Source organism: Cryptotermes secundus, unplaced genomic scaffold, assembly GCF_002891405.2.
Source record: "Cryptotermes secundus unplaced genomic scaffold, Csec_1.0 scaffold1525, whole genome shotgun sequence".
Lineage (NCBI taxonomy): Eukaryota > Metazoa > Arthropoda > Insecta > Blattodea > Kalotermitidae > Cryptotermes > Cryptotermes secundus.
The window spans coordinates 438,614-465,335 of NW_019724771.1; the positions used below are offsets into that span (position 1 = coordinate 438,614).

The 26,722-nt window shown below is 41.6% G+C and overlaps 3 protein-coding genes across 4 annotated transcripts in view; 1 reads left to right on the forward strand and 2 right to left on the reverse strand.

Annotated features, from left to right (window-relative positions):
* Nucleotides 1–5,185, reverse strand: part of LOC111863047 — a gene marked incomplete at its 3' end in the record, with an annotated part of 400,943 nt that extends 395,758 nt beyond the window's left edge. The window contains exon 1 of the mRNA XM_023848997.2: nt 5,031–5,185. The remainder of the gene's footprint in view (nt 1–5,030) is intronic.
* A 3,110-nt stretch (nt 5,186–8,295) lies between these two features.
* On the forward strand, nt 8,296–24,100 carry LOC111863048 (L-galactose dehydrogenase). Its single transcript, XM_023848998.2, has 8 exons — nt 8,296–8,400; nt 12,926–13,071; nt 15,065–15,182; nt 15,467–15,628; nt 16,804–17,037; nt 20,522–20,653; nt 22,782–22,954; nt 23,829–24,100. The coding sequence occupies exons 2-8, from the start codon at nt 12,926–12,928 to the stop codon at nt 23,911–23,913; spliced, it is 1,050 nt and encodes a 349-aa protein (XP_023704766.1). The 5' UTR covers nt 8,296–8,400; the 3' UTR covers nt 23,914–24,100.
* Nucleotides 21,620–26,722, reverse strand: part of LOC111863050 (haloacid dehalogenase-like hydrolase domain-containing protein 2) — a 12,009-nt gene continuing 6,906 nt past the window's right edge. The window contains exons 5-6 of one of the 2 annotated variants that reach the window (XM_023849000.2): nt 26,511–26,698; nt 21,620–22,077 (exon numbers count right to left, since the gene is read on the reverse strand). In XM_023849000.2, coding sequence (XP_023704768.1) covers nt 26,513–26,698 — 186 coding nt within the window. In that variant the 3' untranslated portion in view covers nt 21,620–22,077; nt 26,511–26,512. Of the gene's footprint in view, nt 22,084–26,510; nt 26,699–26,722 lie in introns of both variants that reach the window. The other variant, XM_023848999.2, reaches the window with a different exon arrangement.

Here is a 26,722-nt window from a genome sequence, read left to right on the forward strand (position 1 = left end):
CACTGCCCCTTATTCCAGCATTTGTGTTATATAGAGATTAAAAGATCAAGAATACTTACAAAATATTAATATCCACATGATTCTGTTGCACAACATTGACGAAACTAAAGCACATTTCTTTATTTACTTATGGTTTATTCAAAGTTAGAGAGGCACATTTCCCACGTCATGTTACCGGTAAATAGAAACATAAAATAAGAAAATGGAGTCAGGCAAGAGAAAAAAAAATAGCAGAAATAGGACTGGTGCAGTAGTGCTGGTACTAACAGAAGCAGCAATAGCAGTTAAGTTGATCTGACGCAAAAAAGTGGTTATGTGTGTTAAGAACCTGTGTACCACATGAAGAGGGTGTTATGTGGACATACATGTATGCATTGCCACGAAACACAACAAACTTTATCTTATCTGTGTGAGATTTGAGGTTTCCGCGACGGTGACTATGAAGAGATCAGTCTGCTGGGATGTGGCGCCGTGTAGATATTGTGTTAACCGACGTTTCGGAGGAACTTATCGCCTGCATTTTCAGGGTAGAAGAAAAAAGACAGTCTATTTGCACCTGCTCACACAGGTTCTTTGCTTGTAGATTTTCTTCTTTTTTCTTCTACCCTGAAGATGGAGGCGATAAGTTCCTCCGAAACGTCGGTTGACACAATATCTACACGGCGCCACATCCCAGCAGACTGATCTCTTCATTATCTTATCTTATCATGCTCCACTTAAGGACGCCGTCAGGAACTCAGATTATGAGTATGCGTCAGATGAATTGGAAAGAATGTGGAAGGAAGTGGTTGTGGCCTGATCTCAGGTACAACTCCAGCATTTGCCTGGAGGTACTGAGGAAAACAACTAAGAAACTCAGTCAGGACAGTGGGTGTTGCGGCCGAGATACCTTGCACCTCCGACTATGAGTCAGAAATGTCACAGCTCGAGGCAACTTACTCGCAGATCGTGTTTATCTACGTGCATGTTACTGGCCTACGTGAAAACTACTCAAAATGAATGCAAGAACATTTGTTGTGGGGAGTCTTCATTAAATGTTGCTCATTCATGGTTTGCTCAGTAGCCCAGGCCGTGCCGAGTTTTGATGTACTTTGAGATACTTGGAATAACTGAGGAAACCCACAAAAGCTATGGCGCGGCCCAAATAAAGAGTAACTGTTAACTCGGCCACACCATACCTCAGGCGGTTAGTCGCTGGCTTCCCACCGCGGCAGCCCGGGTTCGATCCCGGGGTCTGATCAAGTGGGATTTGTGGTGGACAAAGTGGCGCTGGGGCAGGTTTTCTCCGAGTACTTCGGTTTCCCGTGCCAATCTTCATTCCACCAATTGCTCCACAATCACCCTCACCTATCATCTGGGGCTGGTACAATAGGCCAGAAGTGGCCGCAGGACAAGGGACTTAGTTCCACCCCACTAGCAATAAAAATAAACTGTTAGTCCCACCCCATTAGCAATAAAAATATACTGTTAACTCCTGTAGTATTTCAAGTTTTCAGCATAGTATTGAGTTGTACCACATCACTATTATTATTATTATCATCATCATCATCATCACGATTTTATAGAGTGTAACTATAGACGGGGTGTGGATTGGTAAATGGATTCAACACATAGATCGTAACTATAAGTAACTACAGGTCTATCGCTAGTTCGCACACACTGCAGTTCACTAGAGCACACACTAAGTCTTCTCAATCTCCTATGTCTTCACCAGTTGTCGCCTGGTAACGGCTTCCAATGCCGTAGATTCCTCAGCTACCGTGTTCACGTCCATACTGACCGGCGACTGTCTCACAACTCACTGTCAGACTGGCGCCTATCTCACGCAGACCTCCTACTCTTCTCACTGCCGTCTGAAGACTCTCTCGCAACCGCAGCTGCTTGTCGTTATATAGCCTCGACATGGACCGCATGAAAACATCTCTCCCAAAAGTTCTTCTATTGTTGCGTGCGTATCTGTTGCGGCCATTATCTAGCAACGGCCGTTGTTTATAGAGCTACTGCCTACCATCGGCAATTGTATAGCTGCTTATTTCGCGGACGTTGCCTATCAATTGCTCTCTACATGCCACATTATTGTTATTATTGGTCTACGCACTAGAATCAAGCACCATCATACAATTTTAACTCAATTCTGTTCTTATAAACCGACTATTCAACACTGCTAATACAAAACTCCGACATTGGACACTATCTGAATTCTCCCCAGCACTCTGCACCAGAGTCAGTTCCCTTCAGTTCACTTGATCCTCCAAATGGCAACTCTGTATATGTTTCTTGTTTCATCTATATAGTGTCCGAATGAAAGCTATCCAAAATATAAACTATATATCTCGGAAAGTAATTGTCATACACGTATCCGGTTTATGTCATCGGAAAAAGGAAAACTCTGAAAGATTTTTTTGTCTTCACGCTCGGCGTACGCGCATGCGCCGCCACATTTCTGCCAACATGTTAGGAATCGCCTGGACAGGGAGATGGCTGGGATATGAATTGGCAGAGGTGGACCAATCGCTTGGCCTCCTTGGTCGCCAGATTTAACCCCAGTGCATTTTTCCTTGTGGGTTTATGTAAAGAACATTGTCTACCAGGTTAAGATGGACGAGCTTCAACACCCATGATACGTATGTAATGGCCGTCTTGTAGAGCACTCAATTTCATATGTCGCTTCTTACTACATATTTCGGCTGCATAGTGCCATCCTCAGGTGCTTTATTTACGCTAAGCTATTGCATTGCTTGCCATCGTGTGTCTTTCATAAAATTATTAAAATGTACATTCTTCGTCAACTGTAATAAAATTTGTATACACTAAAACTTGTTAAAGAGTATTCATCTTATGCGTCTTAATTCAGCTTCAACACCTGAAAGCCCGCATAAGGGACGCTGTGGCTACGGTAATACCAAACATGCTTCAAGTATGGATATTTCCATTTGTAATAAGTGTAACACATTAATACTCATACTCACTCATGGAGCTGAGCCCTTCTTGAGGAGCGGCCAATTCTGCAGCTACTCAAGAATTTCCCAGCATTTTACAGAACTCGAAGGTTCATTACCGTGTTCACAAGAGCCCTCCACTGGTCCCTATCCTGAGCCAATCAATCCAATCCATACCATCTCATCCTATCTCTCTAAGATCCATTTTAATATTGTCCACCCACCTACTCCTTGGTCTTTCCAGTGGTCTCTTTCCTTCTGGCTTTCCCACCAATATCCTATACGCATTCCTCGTCTACCCCATTCGTGCTATATGCCCCGCTCACCTCTTCCACCTTGACTTGATTATTCTAATTATACCTGGAGACGAGTACAAGTTATGAAGCTCTTCATTATGCAGTTTTCTCCAATTTCCTGTCACTTCATCCCTCTCAGGTCCAAATATTCTCCTCAACACCCTGTTCTGATATTGCTTGCCAAGTATTACCAAACATAACGTAGGGTAATGGCCGCCATATAGCTCAAACGGTTAGTCGCTGGCTTCCCACCGCGGCGGCCTGGGTCTGGTAAAGTGGGATTTGTGGTCGACAGAGTGGAGCTGGGACAGGTTTTCTCCGAGTACTTCGGTTTCCCTTGCCAATCTTCATTCCACCAAATTCTCCATCATCATATTCACCTAGGCAGGTACAACAGGCCAAACAGTGGCCGCCGTGCCGAGTGGACCTAGCTGGACTCCTCCCCCCACTATGCGAATAAAAAAAAAGTAGGGTAAATAATAACAATACTCACTCACTCACGGATCCGAGGTCTTCTTGACAAGCTGCCAATTGAGCTGCTACTCAAGAACTTTCCAGCATTTTATGGAACCCGAAGGTTCATTACCGTGTTCACAAGAGCCCTCCACTGGTCTCTATCCTCAGCCAGATCAATCCAATCCATACCACCCCATTTTACCTCTCTAAGATCCAACAACACCAACAATTAAGTAAAAAGTAAAGTTATCCCCGTACCAGGCCGTGAAGGCCCATAGGGTTGTGAGACGTTGAGGGTCCCACATTATCTAGAGAACTGGCTCAAAGATGGCGGTAACGTTGTCAGCCGTACGCGCCGGCCGCGCTTTACTCCCCAGGAAAATTATTTCATTAATTCCTGGTACTCATTTCTGTTAGAGGCTGAGTAAACTACAGGGTCTGGTGCGGCTGGAAGGATTAGGTCAACTGGAAAAAATCCAATGACCTCATCGGGACTTGAACCCGCGACCTTCCCAATAATAATAATAATAATAATAATGAAGTGGGCGAATATACTCTTTAGTTTTACATGTAATACACAAAATCTGACGTGAACGCTCAAAGGCATTTTGAAGAGACACATTTTGTATCCAAATTATAAAACGGAACGTGAAATTTAAAATTGTTTGGCTGGGCATTATGAAGAGTCCTCAATGTTCCTAATTCTGTTCCGATACTGTTCTCAACCACAGCGAATGATGACTCGTAATTATTTGGATCTCTGATACCGACACGTAATTTCGTGCCCTTTCCATGTGCTTTGTGTAATTTTGATCATCTGACAAGCATGCCCTTGGCACTACAGCCCCAGTGGGCCTAGGCCTACCCCCAAGAACTCCTCCGTTCACTTCGGTTTTTCTAGATCTTACACATTTGGTAGGACTCCTTGGGCGGGTGATCAGCTCGTCGCAAGGCCTCTACCTGTACACAACACACAGAAAAACGCACACACACAAACTAAACAGTCATGCCCTGAGTAGGATTCGAACCCACGATCCCGGTTTCCAAGCGAGCGAAGACAGTACATGCCTTAGACAGCTCGGCTACCGTGACCGGCGTTATGATTATTACGAACCCTAATTACCACTTCAGCCTGAAACCTCTACACTCATTTAATGTAATATTACCCTATCCTATGGAGTGCTGAAATCCTCCGCACATTCAATCCTACACAAAATATCAAAATACAACTTCATTCATAACTGTTTATTCACATGCATTCTCGTCTTGTTACCCCGCTTTCTGTAGCCACGAAACGTGTCAAAGCCCTCTCGTGACTCCACATACACTCATCACCCACCTGTGTCCACATGTTGCACGTGTTCAGCCGCCACACAACACCACACACAACTTCACGTGGGTCCACAGCGAGCTATAGACGCGAACTGAGCGACAGGCATAACGGAGATGCTAACCGGACCAGCGCTCGGGTTACGTACAGTCCCCGCCAGTACGAGCAGCAACTGGAGTCATTCGTCTATGACAGAGATCGCATTTCAGCAGTTCGAAATCAAAGCGAAAATGACGTTTAAAACAGTAACACATCGATTGATTATACGTAATGAATAAGCATGCTTTAGGCCTACGGAAATGCCGAATTACATAAATAATACAGAGTGCAGTTAAATAATCAATAAACTATCCATCCAACCATAAAATTGAACCCATAATTCAGTATTTAATATGGGCTTACATAGGGCCGCGCCAGAGCTCAAGCGGTTAGTCGCTGGCTTCCCACTGCGGCGGCCCGGGTTCGATCTTGGAGTCTGGTCAAGTGGGATTTGTGGTGGACAAAGTGGCGCTGGGACAGGTTTTCTCCGAGTACTTCGGTTCCCTTGCCAATCTTCATTCCACCAATTGCTCCACAATCACCCTCACCTATCATCTGAGGCTGGTACAATAGGACAGAAGTGGCCGCAGTACAAGGGACTCAGTCCCACCCCACTAGCAATATAAAAAAATGGGTTACATATGAAATATCTTAAAAATTTTCGGGACAGTTAAAAACTCTAAAATATGCATACATGATATAGAGCAACAGTGGCCCGTACAGTTCTAAAGAAATAACACCTGGACTCAAAATCAGTCTTATATATAATACATAATGAGCCGAGACAGTTTACTCAGTGGGGTGACTGGCTACTGCCTGGATGAACGGGGATCTATTCTCGGAAGGAGCCCAGAGCAGCTGTGGGGCCCATCCAGCCTCCCTTCCTGAGCATAAAGCCGCCGTATTGTGGAACTGACCACTCACATTCATCCACAAGGTCTACTGATATTAAGAATATGTGGATTTACCTCCATTTCCCCATACGCCTCTACAGCGCACTGATTAGTTTGTTAGTTAGTTATTGGAGAGGTTGGGTTTCCCCATGCACTTAGACCAGTATTGGTCCATTGTACTTCCCTCTATGATATTATACCAGTCTCTATACCCTACCGCTATTGGTGCGTACCATCAGTCCCGCCGAGCCAGCAAGTTCGGCCTCCACTGGCTTGGTGGTGTCTATAATGCTTCCCCCATCTATCAGAGGCATTAGAGACTACTGTTGGGCGGGAAACGTCCTTGAATTTGGCTCAGTGACCTCCTTTGTAGATATGAGGTTCTTTTACGCGCCGTAAAGCTACGACACGGGACCACGGCTTAAAGTCCCTCCCGGAGGACTTGTTCCCTGAATTTTACGGCCATTAAAAATTCGACGACCTCCGCCGGGTTTGAACCGGCGTACCACGAGTCATGAGGTGGGAACGTTACCTCTAGACTACGGAGGCCGCTAGCGCACTGATTTAAGTGCAGGGACAACTTTACTTTTTTCATCTCATTATTCAACTCAGTAAACGCAGTACTGAACGCCTGGACTACGGGACAAGTTGTTCCGAAGGCCTGAACTCTGCAGGCATATTTACACCGTACTTCAATTTGCATAAAGTTGGAACCATCTCATGTGACTAAATGTAAAAGGAAAACGTGTCCTGTACTTAATTTATCAAGCAACGTGGCAAAAATATTGCATAGGAGACTGGAGGTATAGCTCCAATCTTTCCTAACCTTCCACAATATATGGACAACTACGATACTTTATCCCATGGGACCGCCTCTGTGGGCTTGTGGTCTGAGTTCCTGGGTTCAGATCCAAAGGCCCCAGGTTCGATTTCCGGCGTTGCAAGATTTTCTGAGAAGTAATGGATCTGGAACGGGGTCCACTCAGCCTCGTGAGGATAACTGAGGAGCTACTTGAATGGAGAAGTAGCGGCTCCGGTCTAGAAAACCGAAATTAACGGCCGTGGTGATTCGTTGCGCTGACCAGGCGACACACTCTATCCGCTAAAGTTGGCACTGACTTCGCAGACAAACGGCGGTCGCTCGGTCGGTATAGTTCGCTTGTGGACTAAAGCAACGGAGTTTTCTTCTTTATCCCATGGTAGCCATTGGACGGGAGGCCCCATAACCATTGTGGGAGCAGTGGCAAAGAGAAATCACGGCCCCCGCCTGGGTTCGAATCCCGATTCTCCTGTGATACAGGCCGCAGTTAGTCACTATACGGAATAGGTTACCCAGCTCACGGATGTGACTAATGCCATGCTAATACGTCTTACTGATACAGCCTGTAGCAAAATATTATGACACTAAAATAACCGACAACGTTCACAAATGCGAGATCTGAGGTCCACCCTGTTGTGTGGCTGCCTTCGGGAGTGACGTTGTGTAGTTTGGCAGATAGGTGCTAATGTTTCTCCGGAACGTCACTAAAAATCTATCAAACTACACGGCGGTACATCCCAGAAGACAATAATCTCTATTTCTAAAAATATTTGGTCCATCTCACATTTCCAAGGATGGAACTGCACGACTCCCAGAGTCGTGAGACAAGAATATGGTCATGAGTCTTGCGGGACTCGGAACCAAGAATGAGTGTGCTGGCGAGGACCAGCGGCAATTTACCTGACTGAATGACATTTATAAGTTTGAATCTGTGTTTGCCTCCAGTGGCAATATTCATGCTAAGTTTCATGATAACCCGTCAATTTGATGGTTAGAGGGACAGCGAGTCGCAGGCGTACATTTGGCTACTGTACTGCCTAGTAAATAAGGTAGGTTAAAACTCCCTGCCGGTTTCGAGCACAAATGATTTAGTTATAAATTGTAAGCATTTCTTCGACACATATATAATACAATTAAGTGTCTCCCATCCACGTTCAGTCGGTCATGGCAAACAAATTGACAAATATTGAAATAAAAAATAATTGAATTTAACTGGCAACCCGATACTTATGGACTTAAAAGTTATTAGACAATATCTGCTTCTGTGATTGCTGTTCCTTAAACGCAGCGCGTACGTATGACAAATCGTACCCATGGAGTGCATGTCGGCGTATAAATGATTCTGAACAAAGAGAGACGATTATAATACCTGAACGACAGCGGGGACGCTGTATTTTATCATACGTAGCCAGAAATAGTATGATTAATAAATGTATCTTCAGAAGTGACATATGGGACAAGAGTTTGGACGCCCTGACACATGGTGACGTAGCACAATTACTGCCGCCAGATGGCAGACAAGGTCTGACCAAGATAAGTTGTTTACCAAATTTGTTAACGATCCGTACTTATCGAGCAGACGGTTTAAGTAACTGTGGTGGACAAGTTGGAACTATCTCAACGAAACGTAAGTATACTTCACGTAAGTCTTCAGGTTTTCAAGGCGGCGACTGTTCAGATTGTGGTCTTTTGGGTTGTGCTTCATGACTGGGCGTGTTCAGCGCGTCACTGTGGAGGGGATACAGAGCCAGTGTAGTGAATCAGCAGATCCCCTGCCGGCTAACCTTCGCTTACTACAAAATAGCAACCGGGGTTGAAAATAGGTTTCAGGAGACATGTGACTAAATTACTTGTTGTGTTCTCTCTCTCTTACCATACCAGCGATGTCTCCAACTTGACTCCATGGAGCAAAGACCTTGAGGGATCACTGACGCTCAGCTAATTGTAAAGGCACTCACCGTGTTCAGAAGAGGCAGCCCCAGGGCCCCTATCCTGAACCAGTTCAATCTACTCCATATCACACCAGATTTCTCCTAGATCCATATTAGTATTATTGTCTCATCTAGGCCGACCGCCTCTGTGGTCTAGTGGTGAGTTCCTGGCTACAGATCCTGAGGTCTCGGGTTCGATTCCTGGCGCTACCAGATTTTCTGAGAAGTAGTGGGTCTGGAACGGAGTCCACTCAGCCTCGTGAGTTGCTATTTCCAGGAAACAGCGGGTCCGGTCTAGAAAATCGAAATTAACAGCCGTGGGGATCCGTTGCACTGACCACGCGACACCCTCTATCCGCTGAAGTTGGCACTAACTTCGCCGACAGGTTGCGGTCGCTCGGTCGGTATGGTTCGCTTGCGGACTGAAACCACGGAGTTTTTCTTATCTAGGCCTGCGTATCCTATGCTCCAGTTCTCCACACGTTCACGATAAAATTTGGAATAGCCTACATTTCTGGTATCTTTCGTGCATGTTACATAACTTGCCCATCTCAGTATCCTTGAACTAACCACCCTGAAGTTATTTCGAAAAGGAAACACATTAGAAACTCCTCACTGTGCAGTTTTCTGCAGCCTCCTGGTAGCTCCACATTCTAGATCCAAATATACACACCGTCTCACTGCCATGTTCACATGCCTTATTCAGAAAAGCACTATCAGCGAAATGCTCCTGTCTCTACTTCATTTTTAACCCTATTCTACCTATTCAGTTCAGTTATTCAGGATAGAGGGGGTGGGTGTCCCCTGCACCGCGACTAATAGTCTATTGTACGTCCCCCTTTAATTTCTACTGTCGCCATACCCTACCGATACTGGTGCCTGCTATCTCCCCTTTCTGCCAGCGAGGTCGGCCCTCTACTGGCATTGGTACCCGATAACTTCCCCATCTACCGGAGGCATTGGAAACTACTTGGGCGGGAAACATTTTGCCTAATTTTGCTCAGAGGTCTCCTAGAGACATGAGGATCTTTTACGTGCCGTAAATCTACGACACGGGACCCACGGCTTAAAGTCCCTCCCGGAGGACTTGTTCCCTGAATTTTTCCGCCCTTAAAAATTCCACGACCTCCTCCGGGTTTGAACCCGCGTACCTTGAGTCATGAGGTGGGAACTACGGAGGCCGTTTATTCTACCTAAGTATCTTAGTTTGTATATCGACGCTATCCCAGTTACACAGGTTACGAGGCTGATTTGAAGAGCTGGGGAAGACGATCTGAAGCTTCAGTAATGAATCAGGCCTTCGGACCAAGAATCGAACGCGGTACCTTCCACACGCGAAGCAGGACGTGTCATAATTAGATTTGCAGATACTAAGGCTCCTTGCCGGTCACAGTAGCCGAGCGGGCTAAGGCATATACTGTCTTCGCTCGCTCAGAAGTCGTGATCGTGGGTTCGAATCGAACACAAGGCATGGATGTTTGGTGTGTGTATGCGTTTATTCTGTATTTATGTTGTCCTGTATTGAGGTAGAGGCCTTGCTACGGGCTGATCACTCCCCCAAGGAGTCCTACCGTCTGTAAAAATGATAAATCAGCCCTATGCTCCAAAGTGGGAGCGAAGAGGAAGAAAAAAAAAAGATCCTTAATCAGAATCAATTCTGTATTGTTAGTGACAATTCTATTGGCAACCCTGCACAGTATGTGCTACGTTCTTTTTCTAAAAACATTTTGCCGGTACTCTCGGACTCCGTTTCAGCCTGTGTCAAAGTATATAATGCACGGGAATATGCGATTTTTTTCTACCGGTACATTTGTTTTTCTGAACATTTTAAATAATATTCGTAAGCCTAGCTTGCGCTAGTGATGTTTTGTCATGTTCAAGGATGTCGGCTGTCCAGAATTACATTTTTGTGGATTTATTTTAGTTCCAACGGGGAAACGTAAAGATGACTCAGTGTATTTTAGTTTCATAAGGTAATTGCAAAAATAAAGGACTCATGACCTATTTAGTTCCATCAGGAAAATGCAGAGATTAAAGGCTCGCGACCTTCATTTTCCTAATCCACAATGTACTCTTTACGTGCCATTAAGAACCAACATGACAAAATGGAGTCTCCCCGTTATTCTTGCCACCACTCAGTACTGGCATTGCTTGCAGCTCATATAAATGTAATGAAATGTTATATTGGAACAATTATAAACTTACAAATCACAAGTAGGTTTGCCATTTGTTAGAAAATATAAACCCAGATACCTAACGACTATTTACCAAGTCGAAAAAATACTTCCGAGAACAGCTCTGAAATGCAGTTACGTAAACAACTGGTTATAAACATTATTTCATGTAAGTTGCTGGTGAGGGATTTATTAAATGCAAAGTGCATAAATTAATTACCGCTGCAAATACGATAGGTCATGAATAGATCAGAAGACAGCATAACTAATGATGATCTGCAGTGTTATGAAATACTGATAATATTGCTACGTGATAAGTGACGATACACGGGGCTTGGATTGCCAGTTGGATCTACTGAACTCTTGTCGTAAATACAAAGAAATACGACAGTCTGAGTTACATACTCCAAAGATCACTGTAACCATAACACACATAGTCCTTTCAGTTTTCACTAGCCGTTGCTTGGTAGCGGCTTCCAACGGCGGACTATAACCCTTCCTCTGGGTTCCCGAACTGTCCCCTACCTCAGCTGCCAGCTTCTCCATTCTCACAAGTGACTCAATGACAACTGAAGTCAAATTTATGTTACGACCGACGGTTAGTCGGTCAGTTGTCTTGGTATCAAGCCTCCATCGGAGGCCCAAAACCAAATTTTTACTCGTCAGACAGTTGCGAGGTTGTTAATGTGGGGCGCCCTCAGACGAGAAGACCGGTCTGCCGTTCACAATTGATGCTGGTCCTCGCCAGCGCAGCCATTCTCGGGTCAGAGTCCCGCGATACTCAAGACCATACTTTACTGTCTCAGTTTTGAGACCCCCAACCTGGAGGGCCATGTCCCCATATCTCCCGGGAACAGTGTGGCCCACATATACCCCCAAGCATTGGGTTCCCTTTTCGCAGACTCCTACGACTCGCTGGGCTATGAAATCCAAGTCACATTGCGACTGACGGCCACTCAGTCAGTAAGTCTTGGTGCCGAGCCCCATCCCAGGGCTCATGACCAGATAATTATTACTGTTTGATAGTTACGGTCTTGTTCTTCTGGGGCGCCCTCTCTGACGAGAGGACGGGCCTGTCTTTTGTATATGCTGCTGGTTCTTGCCAGAGCAGTCTTTCTCGGGTCCGAGTCCCTTGGGACTCGCGACCATATTTTACTGTCTCAGATTTGAGACCTCCTTTTTCATCGCCTTCTACGGATCGTAGGGCCACGGTGGAGGTATTCGACCCCGCCTCTATACGGGTGGCGCTGGACTGCGGACTCCTAGTCATCGTTATACAGTCCCGGCACGGACCCCACAGAAAACCTCTCTCATTATTGCATGTTCCGTCGTTGCCGGGGAATGGTCTCCACAGAGCTGTTTACTAGCAATGACTGTTGTACTGTCGCCTGTTTGCACAGCTGTTACTTGGCAATGTGCCTACATGTCACATTATAATGCCTATCTGCTTTCATATGCAAGATCACTCTTCAATAGTTACATAATAATAATTATGATAACTGTAGTGTGATCTGTTTGTATTGGTCGATATTTAATGTTTCAGATAAAAGTTATACAACTCAGCAGGCCCACATTCTGAGATCAGACAAAAATTGATATGTGTGACGCTTGAGTACATAAGGCATGTATCACCACTTTCAGCGTGCATATTTCATGTTTTGTTAACAACCGTACCTCCGCTATCAACAGGGGTGTCCCTCTCGATAAACATCCGACCCCTTCCCTCCCCCTTATCATTTGGGGCTCTAGAATATGAAGTTGTCATCCTTGTCTAGGTTGATGTATAAATAAAAGTTCTTGTGTTTAGCATTTAAGGTACAGCTCCATGCATTGTTTCCTCAGTATACAACAGAGATAAATATTCAGCTTTACGCTCCAATTGCCTTTACCTTGCTGTACCGACGGGTCGGTAAAAAGCCAACACAGTTCCCTTTGCTTAGAGTGTAATTGGTTTTTGTGAGCCAAGCGGGTCAATTTCTTAAACTGCTCAAGGAAGATTACACATACCCCTACTGGTTGGTTTCTACCGGATCTGCTTTCTTTGCAGATGGCCTTGCCAGATACATTTGTAGCTGGTTTCCATGATGAAGCAGCTGTTCGTAAAATGCGATACAACGTCCTAGGCAATACCAGGCTACGGGTTTCGCACATGGCATTCGGTGGGGGTGCCCTTGGAGGTCCGAACACATATGGGTAAGCCCGAGCTAGCCTCGAAGTGCTCAGAATTTGTTCTCAGCTCAGGCTAACTCTTGTTTCCTCGTAGGCCCACCTTCAACAGTCTACATGGAAAGTGAGATTGAAATCTTAAGCCAGCATGAGGCTGCATTTTATGAGTCAACTGATTTTCATAAAACTTGGCATAAACGTAATTCCAGCAAAAGTAACACTATATGGGCAACGTTTTGCCATTTTCCTTAGATATTATCCCAGAATTTGCATTGAGAGACTGAGCAAACCCACAAATGGCTCACCAATTACTAATTATGTCTGAGTCAAGATTTGAAGCTCTGAAGGCCTGAATGACCACAAAGAATGTAACCACTATGCAACCTCAGGTGGTCTCTATATTGGGGAGGGGAAAATATTCTTTTGAATTTCAGAAGATTGTTTTACTTTGTATGTAAGAGTTATAAACAATTCGTGAAACAGCAGTTATCTGGAATAACATTACTTCAGATTTACATACATACATACATAGCATTCCATAGATCCATGAGCTAGCCAGATGACCTACCGGATGTGGAATTAGTCAAAAATCATACAATACATATATACATGCACAATTCAAGTTCACATAAATAGTAAGGATTTCACAAAAGTAGTAAAATATCCATCATAAATCCATACATTAACATATACTAGATTTTTTTTTTCCTGTGTTCCAAACAAGAGAAAACATTACATACACTTTATGTTGTTTGGAAGCATAAATTCCTCAACAGAGTAAAAGGAGTGTGTAATTAAATATCTCTTTAGTGCTACTTTAAATTGTCCCTGTTTATCTATAAGAGTTGTGATATTTGGTGGTAGATTGTTGAAGATTTTAATGCCAGTATAATATGCACTCTTCTGGAAACAAGAGAGGCTGGCAACTGGTCTGTGAAGCTGATTTTTATTCCTTGTGTTGACATTGTGTATTGTAGAATTGGTTGGAAAAAATTCTTGGTTTTTTACAATGAAGATCATTAAGGAGAATATGTATTCACATGGGAGAGTTAAGATCTCTAGCCTCTTGAAGATATTTTTACATGATTCTCTTGGTTTAACACCAGCCATTATTCTAACAATTTTCTTTTGTAAGATGAATATCTTCTGGCTGTAAGATGAGTTACCCCAAAAAATTATTCCGTACTTCATTACAGAATGAAAATAGGCAAAATAAATCAATTTGAGAGTCTCAGTATTGCTGACATGAAACATGCTTCTAACTGCGTAGCACGCTCCACTTAACTTAGGGATCAATTTATCTATATGGTTCGACCAACTTAGGTGGCTATCAATTTGCAAGCCAAGGAATTTCGTATTTACTGTCTCTTCTATATATTTTCCATTATATCCAATATTTAAAACATAGTGAGGGGCATTATTTGTTGTAAATTTCATTACATTTGTTTTGTTTAAATTTAGGGCAAGTCTGTTAGCATTGAACCATTTATTCATGTGGGAGAGTACTCTGTTTGATATTGCACAGAAATCATCAAACATTTTACTAGAGATTATAACACTTGTATCATCAGCAAATATTATGGGTTCTGATGAAAAATTTATTGTTGGTGGAAGGTCATTTATATATATTATGAAAAGCAAGGGTCCCAGGACAGATCCTTGGGGAACTCCATGCTTTACTGTTCTCCAGTTTGAGAAAAAATTTTGAGTATATTTGGGTGATTTTATCTCTACCTTTTGTTTTCTATTTGTTAGATAGGATTTGAACCATTTTAACACTGTTCCTCGAATGCCATAAAATTGCAGCTTACTTAACAAAATTTCATGATTTACACAGTCAAAAGCCTTTGCCAGATCACAGAAAATTCCTCCTACATGCCTACATTTACCTATATACATGAAACTACATATAAATAAGTTGACTCCATAATAAGCCACTGCCTGCATCCAAGGGAATTAAAGAGTCACTGTGACTTAATGCCCTTTACAACAGCCCTCACAGCACAGAATGATGTTTCAGGGAGTATGATGAGGCTGATGCAATATCAGCAGTGCATCAGGCATTGAAGCAGGGTATTAACTATATTGACACAGCACCATGGTATGGACAGGGTCGCTCCGAGGAACTTCTGGGCAAGGTAACAATGCAATGGGATAACTGGACATTTTAAAATTGTTAAAATATTTAATTTAAATACTGAAAGCAGTATAACACTGAATGATCTTGATTCAGCTTTTTCAGTGTCTGAAGCAACAACTGACTTCCATTCCATTTAACTATGTCCATTTAAGATGTAATATAAAATTCAGACCACTGTAAGGAAGAAAAAAAAATCATAATACAGAACAAATGTCCATGGAAATTCGTCTGTATATCCCTTCGTGAAGTGTGAAGCATTTAACTATGATTTCATTGTTAAAGGCACTTAAAGACATTCCTCGTAATGCATACTACATTGGTACAAAAGTTGGACGCTATGAGACAGACCCCACGAAGATGTTCGACTTCAGCAGAGAAAAGACATTATGGAGTGTGGACCACAGCCTTAAGCTACTTGGACTTGACTATGTGGACATCATACAGGTCAGTCCATATCCTCAATCAACTAAAACTATAAAAAATTTTATAAAGTTTTATATTGTTTTAGCATTTATCCAATTTGAAACTCTAGCATACAAATATACAACTCTTTTGAGTAGTCAATAGACATTAAAAAATTCAACAAATTTCATGTTGTTACAGAACCTCAAAGATAATCTCTATTACCTAAAAATCTCACCAATATATCTTACAGTGCACAACTTAAACTAAATTCACATGTTTAACGATTTCTCTAAGATCCATTTTTATATTATACTCTCAGCTACTATATAGCCCAGTCTTCACAAATGATTTACTGTTATGAGATTTCTGAGCCAAAGTTCTGTATGACATTCCCCCACCCCATCTTTGAATCTCATAAGAGTCATCTGTCTTTCATCCAAAAAATCTTGTGCTGTAATGAGACCAACAATTTCAAAATGAAAAAAGAATTAAATTTGAGATAGGGGGAAATCATACGCGAAAATAAATTAACCTCCTTAAATAGTAATGTGTTTCTGCCCTTCACCATACAACACTTTGGTGATGTGATTTTATTTAATCATTCACACTATCACTGTACATTTGCTAGCACTAAGTTGGTAAAACACGTTTTGGTGGTCATGCAAACATCATCAGGTGGCAATATGCCACCTGGTACACTGTACTTGCTTGTGGCAGTGTTCACCAAAGTCAACATTTCTAGATTTTATTTCCATTATAGTGCCTTCTTGTTGTTCAGATGTTGAGTGATGCCAACAAACGCACAGTGATGTTAAGTGATCAAATACGAGCAGATCACTAGGCACTTTGCAGTGAAGGGTGGAAACAGTGCTACTTCAACTATAATGCAACAGGCTGCTTCAGTACAGAATTATAACCTCCTTAGTTTAACTGCCGACTCACCTGAAATTATAAGTTACTGAGGAAATGTACAAACAAGAGAATGATTTCATTTAATTTATTCCTAAAGTTTGAAATTAACTGCTCAACGCTAGAAGAATGTAATTATTCAAAGATGTATTGCTTACAGGGCAAGGGAAGTAATCATTTTTGAGGAAGCACCTCCACTGTAATAAATACAGCACACTTATAAGGGGCACATAATGATGAGTATTCCCCTATAGCTATGCCTAACTTCACAAATCCCCATGTTACCTACAACATTCATTTTTCAGGTACATGACATTGAATTTGCACCAAATTTGGACATTGTACTGAATGAAACGCTACCAGTGCTTCAGTCTGTGGTGAAATCAGGCAAGGCACGCTACATTGGAGTTACTGGTTATCCAGTATCAGTCCTCAAGGAGGCTGTAGAGTGCAGCAACATTAAAATCGATACAGTTCTCTCCTACACTCGGGATACACTCATAGATGACACACTTAAGAAATTCTTACCTTTCTTCCAGGTATGTCAATGGAACAAACTTTGTTACATTTTTATGATATGACAAGAAATGTCTGATTAGGAACAAAGAAGACTACCTAAAGCTCCAAACGAAATGTCTGATGAATAATGAAAAATAAAGCTTTCACTGAGACACAGGAAATCTACATCTCAGTGACTGGGTTAACAGCCATACTGACAGTAGGTTCCTGTGGCTTTCCCTAGCTTCTCTGGGCAAATGACATGATAGTACCTTGATAGGTCACAACTGTCTCCTTCCAAATACCTACTAATGATTTTCTTTCTATTTCATTGAAAGGTATGAGACAGTACCATTAAATAACCTAGGAATCAAACAACATCTCATTTTTATCTTATTAAATAAGTGAGTAGCTCTTTCTACCGTAACAAAATCCAGAATGTTCAGCACAGATGGATGGATACGACAGCCTCAAGATAAAGTGGACAGCTGTAAATAATACTGAATACACAATCATAGATGTCATGGGGCTGTCTTCCAATGTGGGGGTAGGATAAGGGATTAATAATTTTTCACCATAAAATAGTTTTACAAACTTTTTTAAAAGATCTTGGATTAAATTGGCTCAGGATCATGTATGATGATGAATTTTTGTATTAATGATGTTCAAACTTTTCATTCTAATAGTGCTAATTAAAATCAGGGAACATCAGTGGACACAGGCTTATATCAATGCATACCAGTTCACATCCTATGTCCTAACATCACATCTAATACTATTTTTTCACCTCCTATTTTAAGTGACCACTTTCTAAGACACTTACTCACAAAAACTCTATGTATGTTTTGTCCTACACTGTCCAGTCCATCCACCACTTCAATCTGACTTCCTAACATTAGTATATAGAATGGGATCTAAGGTTCTTACAGCAGAGGTTATGAAGGGTTCTACCTTCTGGGATATAACACCATGTAGTCCCTTGAAAGTCAACTGATGTTTCAATACTATACAGGCTCTACGAATTACCTTGCCTGTAATGTTAGATCCAAAACCCTTTTGAGTGAAGCTGTTCTGACATCAACTCTGATCATGCACCATGCCCAGCCAAAGTAGGGCACTGACAAAGTCTATGGTTGATTTTCCGAGAAGGCCATCTCAATGCACAGTGTCCAATCAACAACTCTGTTGCCAGCTGATGTTTCCTATCTGAGGTCAGTAGGTCCCTAGATACTTTATCAGAAGGCTTTATGGCAGCAGGGGACACAGCAGCTATGCCATCCAATGATGGACAGAAACATCCTAGATCTCATTACAGGGGTCCCTGCATGTCTCATCCAGTCCCTAGTGGAAGCAGAACATTGTTGACAATCTTCAGGGACCACTACAAGAGCCCCTTCTAAGAATTATTGCAAGAAAAATGCTGTCAGCCTTCATAGTGCCCCACATCTTGAAGAAAGGCCAGATACAGTGGGAAATCGCCTTGTATCCCAAGGGCACCACTCACTGCACTACTTCCTCAGTGTTACACAGGCCTCGACATAGTACTTCATGCTTTAACTTAAAGTACCACCACCCTTGGTAAGCCAGGCTAGCCTGTTGCATCCAGGGATTGCCACTAGGAGGCAGGTGGGGTGACTTGGTCCCCACTGAATTACCTAATATATGTTATGGAACCAGCCAGGCTCAAAATGGCCTGATACTGGATCATTATCCCAAGGTGGTTCAATCCAGTTCATATCACTAGAACTGATGACCACAAAAATCATGTTAAACTTTTAAAAGTATGTTCTACAGTATTCCAGTAAGGTAAGGAGGTAAAGTTGTACCTGTGCTTAATTAATTAGGCACCATACTGTAACCGCACCATGCAGGAACCTCAGCAATGTTGTTGATTTACATTCTTAATTATAATGTACTACAAGTAAACGAACTGTATTACCAATTAACAAAAGATCAAAAAACAACTGACCCCAGCACCAGCAGGCGCCAAGGACGACATCTGGTCTTTCTGAGGGACAAGCGAGCTGCAGGTCACTTGAAAACCCAGAACGGAGCAGGAAGTATCCCGCTGCGTTTTCTGGGAATTTCAATGCTTAACTTCGGCGGTACGAGTCTTCGAAAATTTGAGACTTGACAGATACGAGTCGCAATAATTTTTGAAGGGGCGTATCGAGCAGTCGTTAGTGTACCTTCATTTATTTGACAGCTGTCAGAAGGACCGTCTTGTACTTAGGTCCAAATTTACATGGATCTTGTTAAGGATTGGTGGAATATCAATGAGAGTAACACCCAAATTTTAGGTTCAGACAATCAGCAAAATTTCAGAGGAGAGGAAACTGGGCGTTCCCAGAACTGTCAAGACTTCTGCCTCTCCGGAGGAGTCAGTCGTCTAAAGGGAGTAACAGGAGTAACCTCCCGGACGTTCAATCAGTTGGCCAAGTCCAGTACACAAATTCAAAAGTGCTACAGGTTTCACTGTATACGGCAGGGCTAGCAAAAACTTTAAATTAACAACTATATAGTGTCGAATAGTTTCTTACAGTCTCACATCCAACATTATGTTCTATAAAATCCATTAAAAGTTATTCACTTTAAAAATTTGCCTCTACATGTTTTGACCAATGTGGTCATCATCAGCTCCAATGATTAATTAGCTACTGCCATCAGACTGAAAGCTAAACAAAGATTTAGTGTGGCTACCACATTGCTGCTTTGCACAAATCCACATAAACCCAAAACAAACAAATTGTACATTTTCAAACATTCATTACTGCTCGTACATCACGTTTCAATACTCTATATTTTACATTAAGTGGTACTATAGTCACTCCTGCGTCATAAGTTCATGCATTTACTATGTTTTTATTACTGATGACAGGAAGTTAAATTTATAAAGGTGGATTGGTCTTTGACGACATGATATTTATACCCACTTTCATGAAAGTCTGTCACTTGATTCATAAGTTTTATGGGAGGTAGTAACGTAAAAAGTAAAAGCAAAGATATCCCTATAACAGGCCGTGGAGGCCCATATGGTCGTGAGATGTTGAGGTTCCCACATTTTCTAGACAATCTGCTTATAGATGGCGGTAAGGTTGTCAGCCTTACGCACCAGCTGCCCTTTACCCCCAAGAATATTCCTGATACTCATTTCTGTTAGAGGCTGAATCAGCCCCAGTGCCATAGTGTGGCTGGAAGGATTAGGCGAATTGAAAAAATCCACCTCATCGGGATTTGATCCCACGACCTAACAGCCTGTAGCATAGTGCCTCAACCAACTATGCTACCGTGTGCCCCCCACAAATAGGATACTACATGATACAGTATGGAATGTAAACTAACACAAGAATACGAAACATGAGGTGTCACTGGCTCAGTTAATCTTCTTCCCAACTGATTCCCTTCTTTTGTCAACTTCACCATATACAGCTGCTGAAATTGGACAGGAGGCCAGATACACCCCAGAATAATTTTCTTTCTTGACGATTGGCTTGGTATGTTAACTCTGAAGGCACTCTTTTTCAGTCAAAGGGACTGGGCATAATCAATGCAGCTGGAGTTTCCATGGGTCTGCTGTCAAATGCAGGTCCCCCATCATGGCATCCAGCCCCAGAACACGTCAAGGAAGCATGTGCAGCTGCAGGACAGTACTGCAAGGTGAGAACAGGTACAGCCCAGTAGAGCAGCACAGGGAGTCATACAGTGATGACACAGGATGATATGAATATTCCATTCACTACCATTCACTTGTGTCCTGCTTTGCAAAAGTGGTCAGTGAATAGTTTTAGGGCAATATCATCACCACATGCACTGTGGACACGGCGACTTGGCCTTTGCTATGCCACCAAAGAGTACCTTAGTTACTTAAAAAAAATCAAAATTGAACTTAAAATTTAATTTCTCTGATGAAACATTTGGCAACATATCACTGCAATGCAGTTTTGCCTGATCACTGTGGTAATGTCGAATATTATACCATAAACCAAAATACTCCATCAGTAAATGCCATAAATGTTTGAAAAGTAGATGAAGATACTATTTAAATCCTGATATTTAATTAAATATTTACTATATTACAATCCAATGCTGATTAGAATGAGCAAGTCAAGGAGGATGAGATGGGCAGGGCATGTAGCACAAATGGTGGCGAAGGGGAATGCATATAGGACATCGGTGGGAAAGCAAGAAGGAAAGAGACCACTAGGAAGACCAAGACATGGGTGGTGGATAATATTAAAATGGATCCTATAGAGATAGGATGTGGTGGTATGGACTGGATTTATCTGGCTCAGGATTGTGACCAGGGTTCCTGTGAACACAGTAATGAACCTTCAGTGAATATTAAATTTTGGGAAGTACTCGAGTAGCTGCATGACTGGCACCTTCTCAAGAAGAGTTCAGCTCCATGAAGTTACTTAGTTATTAATAAATTAAAACCAATTTAAAAATTAAAACCCTGAGATGATAATTTGGTAGTCATTATTTACAAATTCTACACTATTACATGGCTGATATTGGAGACTTTGCCACTGCTTACAGCTTCTGAACTTAATAGCTTTATTAACATTATTACTGTCACTGTAATAAAGAGTAGCATGGCAGACTGATTTACTGCAGTAACTATTAGCAGAGATAAATATAAATAGCTTTAAAGAAGCCCATACAGATAATATGCACTTTGCTTTTTCATTATGACTTTGGCCATGAATAGAAGTGTCTTATTCAGTGGACTTCAAGCAGTCCCTTGAGCTACCTCCAAATCCAGCTGATGAAAATGATAAATAGAAGTTTCAACAATGTTTTTGATGGCATATACTTAACAGAAGTTCTGATTATATTACCAGTTCCTCAAAATCATGAAGTTGTCGCTATGAAATTGTGTCTGTTCATCACCAACCACACGAAAGGTGTACTACTTATGACCCCTTCACAATGGTTTGCTGCACGTACAAATATCAAACTGCCATCATGCCAGGAAGGCTTCATCATGGCTGCTTCACAACACTATCCTGGCCTATTGCATTAATTTCTTCTACACGAACCTCAGGTTAATTCCGTCTTCTCTTTATCCATTTTTATTCCTGTAACTGACAAACTAAATCTATAACCATCTGTTTAATTTCTGATGTGAATCAACTGTTACTTGTATTAGCAAAGTGGCACAATACGAGTTTGGTTATTTCACAGGGACTGAACATCCTGCTCTTCACCATATACTGAGGACCTGTCTTCATGACATTACTCATACTGTGTTCATCTTTGATGTTTCGGGTTCATTACTGGGTTTCTGTGCTTAATCTCTTTATATAATGATATTATTAATGTTGTGTGACAGTACACTAACACAGTGCACTGACAACTGCAACATCTGCCCATTACAAATAGTATTATGAGCAATTCTGCTGGTACATGAATCTGCCAAAATTAGTCTCTCTGTCATCATTTCATGAAAAAATTTTCAGAATAGCTTCTTGAAATCCATATCTTGTATTTTTCAGTACTGAATGTTATGACTGGATTGTGAATGTGCTATGACCATATTGCCTTCACGCAGTAAATGCATGCTTTTCATTCGGAAGCATGTAGCGACAGGGTGCTCTGAAGGATGATGCCAGAGTCTAATCCTGAAAGCCTCTAGCATGAACAGGGTGAAACATTAATCAGATGTTAGTTTTAAGGGAATAATGGTATCATTCAGACGTCAGCAGGTGACAACACAGGCCTTGTAACACTTCTGAAACTGCTGCTATACTGAACTCCTCATTCATATAATGCAACCTTCTAGGAGCGGGGTGTTGAGCTTGCTCAACTGGCACAACACTACACAATGGCTCAACCAGGGATCGCCACTCACCTGGTGGGTATGAACAGCCAAGAAGTGTTACGCTCTAACCTGGATATTTTAAACAATGGACTGTCAGCCTTACAGAAACAAGTGCTGCAGGAAATCAATACACAGTATGTAGTAATTGTAATTATCCAGTTGATCAGTTGGTTATTTAATGACATGGTATCAGATATAAAGGTTTTTGTAGTAATCAATAAACGAGTGAATAACCATGAATGATAAATACAGAGGAACAAGTCATGGACACTTTATAGAAACTTATCTGACATTTGCATGAAAGAACTGAGAAAGTCAGTGTGTGAGGGTGTTGCGTGGTCAGTGCAATGCATTACTATGGCTGTTAAACTCAGTGTTCTAGACCACAACTGCTACTTTTCCATTTAAGTAGCTCCTCAGTTATCCTCACAAGGCTGAGTGGACCCCGTTCCAGACCCACCACTTCTCAGAAAATCTGGTAGTGCCAGGAATAGAACCCAGGACCTCTGGATCTGTAGCTAGGAACTCTGACCACTACACCACAGAGATGGTCAAAACAATGAGAAATTTCAGTGAAAATAGGAAGCTCCCTTGCAAAAATTTGAATCTGACACTTGTCAATTATGTTATCATTGTTCCAGCTTATGTAGTACAACATTTTCTCATGATGACTACACTACTACAATTATTATTCCAAAATGTGAGGTTTCTTTGGAATTTTACTGTATTTTTAAGTTCCTCAGTAATATTGTACCATCTGTTAGAGTTATGTATCATCAAATGAGGAAGCGGGTATAGATCCAAGACAATACCTCCCACTGGAAAGACTGATAAGAAAATCTTTTTACCAGTAATAGATTATCAAAAGTCACGTTCATTATTCCTAATTCATATATACAGATGGACACAATATGTTTAACAGTTTCATTGGTTTTGAAAAAGAAAACTTAGACCAGATCTTTTGAACACAGGTGATTTTTACCAAACTGAAAGCCACTTTTGTTTCAGGTTCTTTGACAAAATAAAGCCAGTTAACTGGGAGAATATTGAAATTACTGAACTCAGGAAGAAGCTTGAAGTTTTGGGTCAGTAAACAAAACACAAAGAAAAAACAAACGATATTTAGCTATACAAACTCAACGATAGAAAAAGTCTTCACTTTCAGTGGAGATACATAAGACAAAAACAGGATCAAATGTGCTTCGAATTATGTAAGAATATTACTACTGTACTCAAGATATGCATGCCAAACATTGCTAATTAAATGTGTAAAAAGTAAAGCTATCCCTGTAACAGGCCGTGAAGGCCCATAGGGTTGTGAGATGTTAAGGGTCCCACATTACCTTGACAATCGGCTCAAAGATGGCACCGGCCGCGCTTCACTCCCCAGGAAAATTATTTAATTAATTCCCGGTCATCATTTCTGTTAGAGGCTGAGTAAACCCCAGGGCCTAGTGCAGCCAGAAGGATTAGGTCAATTGAAAAAAAATCCAATGACCTCATCGGGACTTGAACCCGCGACCTTCTGGCTTGTAGCATATTACGCTACCGTATACCCCCAATGAAATGTATAATACAGTTTATACTAATAAAGAATGGTTCAAAAGAAAGCAAACTAAACTGAACTGAACCTGTGTGTAAAGATTTCTGACACTGCCTTCATTGTCACAGTTGTTCATCACTTCAGTATATTCAACATACTGTCAGTGAGGTGCCGCTACATGTTTCATGTGTGTTAATATGTCCTTTTGTAACGAGTACAGTTTAGTACATAACTAAACTGTCAGTATCCCATCGCAGTGGCCTGGGTTCAAACCCAGGTCTGGTCAAGTGGGATTTGTGGTGGACAAAGTGGTGCTGGGGCAGGTTTTCTCCGAGTACTTCTATTTCCCCTGTCAATCTTCATTCCACCGAATTGTCCATCATCATAATCACCTGGGGCAGGCTACAATAGGCCAATCAGTGGCCGCTGTGCCGAGTGGACCCAGTTGGACTCCACCCCCCACTAAGCAAACTGTCAGTATAACGTCAACCAGTCATGTGAAGATGGGCGTGGTGGTGCCATAATATTTAGAGAATCATTATATGACTTGCTCCTGTACCCATTAATTACAATTAAATGAAGAAAATTTACTTCCATGTACAGAAAATTAGATTTCTGCTCTAAGAAACAGTGCAGAACAGTAAGAATAAGCCACACATGTGGGCCAAAAGGAAAGGAAACTGATTTTCCAGAATATCAGCACATTACCTCTGTTTCCTTCCCTTTCCTTAAAATTCTCTCCCCAATCAAGCTATACAATGGTGAAAACATGCTGTCACCTCAAAATCATGACAAACAAATGTTTAACAGATAATACATGAATTAGCATATTCAATTTCTTAATTTTCAAGCACTGCCTTCCTTTTTGGGCTAATTTTTCATTATATCATGTACACAACAACGACATACTTTAATTAGCATTGCTACAGAGTCAGTGTTCAAGAATCGCAACATGAAGGTATTTAGGCCACATGGAAGTAATCTCCACATAATCTTAGTCTCAGCACTAGGACAGATGGAGACAAGGAGTCTAATGGTCTGGCCACTTAATACATCCATTAAAAAGGTGAAGCTAACCTTGTAACAGGCCGTAAAGGCCCATAGGGCTGTGGGACGTCGAGGCTCCCATATATTTTAGACAACTGGCTCATAGATGGCAGTAAGGTTATCAGTCTTATGTGCCAGCCATCCTTCATCCTCATAAATCTTCCTGGTGCTCATTTTTGTTAAAGGCTGAGTTGACCTCAGGGCCATAGTGTGGCAGGGAGGATTAGGTAAATAGAAAAAATCCAATGACCTCATCAGGAATTGACCTGCGACCTTCCTGCTTGTAGCATACTGCCTCAACCAACTTTGATACCAGATCTATACATCTCAAAATAAACTTCCTACCAAAGAAAACATAATATCTACCTATTACAAAGAATTACCATTTAAGGCTGTTTAGAGAAATAATCCTTGTTTATGGGAATCATACGCAACACATGTAGACCATGGGCAAAATGAAAGAGTTACTTAAATGTTAAAATGGGTGTACATACAGTAACTGCTGGGTTTTGAAATGTTAACTTGATCCTTCAGTCTGACAAACATCAAACAGAAATATGAAAACCTGAACTAAAATTCTTCCTGGACTGGAGCTTGAAACTTTTCACTTGCACTGTTTTAGCCACTATGTCTGGGAGCATGTACTACTACTGTATCCTACAAGACAAATCAGTCAAATTTTATATTCTTGCCATAAAGTCAAGGTTGATTCACTTTTCCTTTGAAGGCCATTTTCTCAAGAAGTTTACCACAATGAAGAAAGAGGTAATAAAAATTTTAATGTTCTGCAACTTTTAGGGATGCATTTCATTGCAGATAAGAAAATTTATGTCACAGTATTTATGTGACTGAGTTATTAAAATTGTTATCTAAAATGATGTTTGTTGAATAATGAAAAATATGGATAAAATTATTTTAATATTTACTGGTAAAAATAAAAAAAAATGAATTAAACAAAGATTAAACTATTATATTCTTCAACACAACAAGGAAAAATGAATCTTCATAAAGAAGACAGAGAGACTATCACAGTTCCTGTGTCTCTGACACAGTAATTTCAGCCATCATCATCTGTAACAAAGATAAAAAGAGTAACATACTGTTATAAGTCCCCTCCTGACTGGGCACATTCCTTCAGGAGAATATCAACAGCTTCAGGAAAATGAGAGCACACCACAGCAGGGCTTGGTGAGATACGGCTCTCATCTCCAGGTCGGTACTTTCCCGTCTGCACCAAAAACCCACGCATTCCCAATGCTTGTGCACCGCCAATGTCATCTCGAACATCCTATGAAACCACCACCACAAAAAA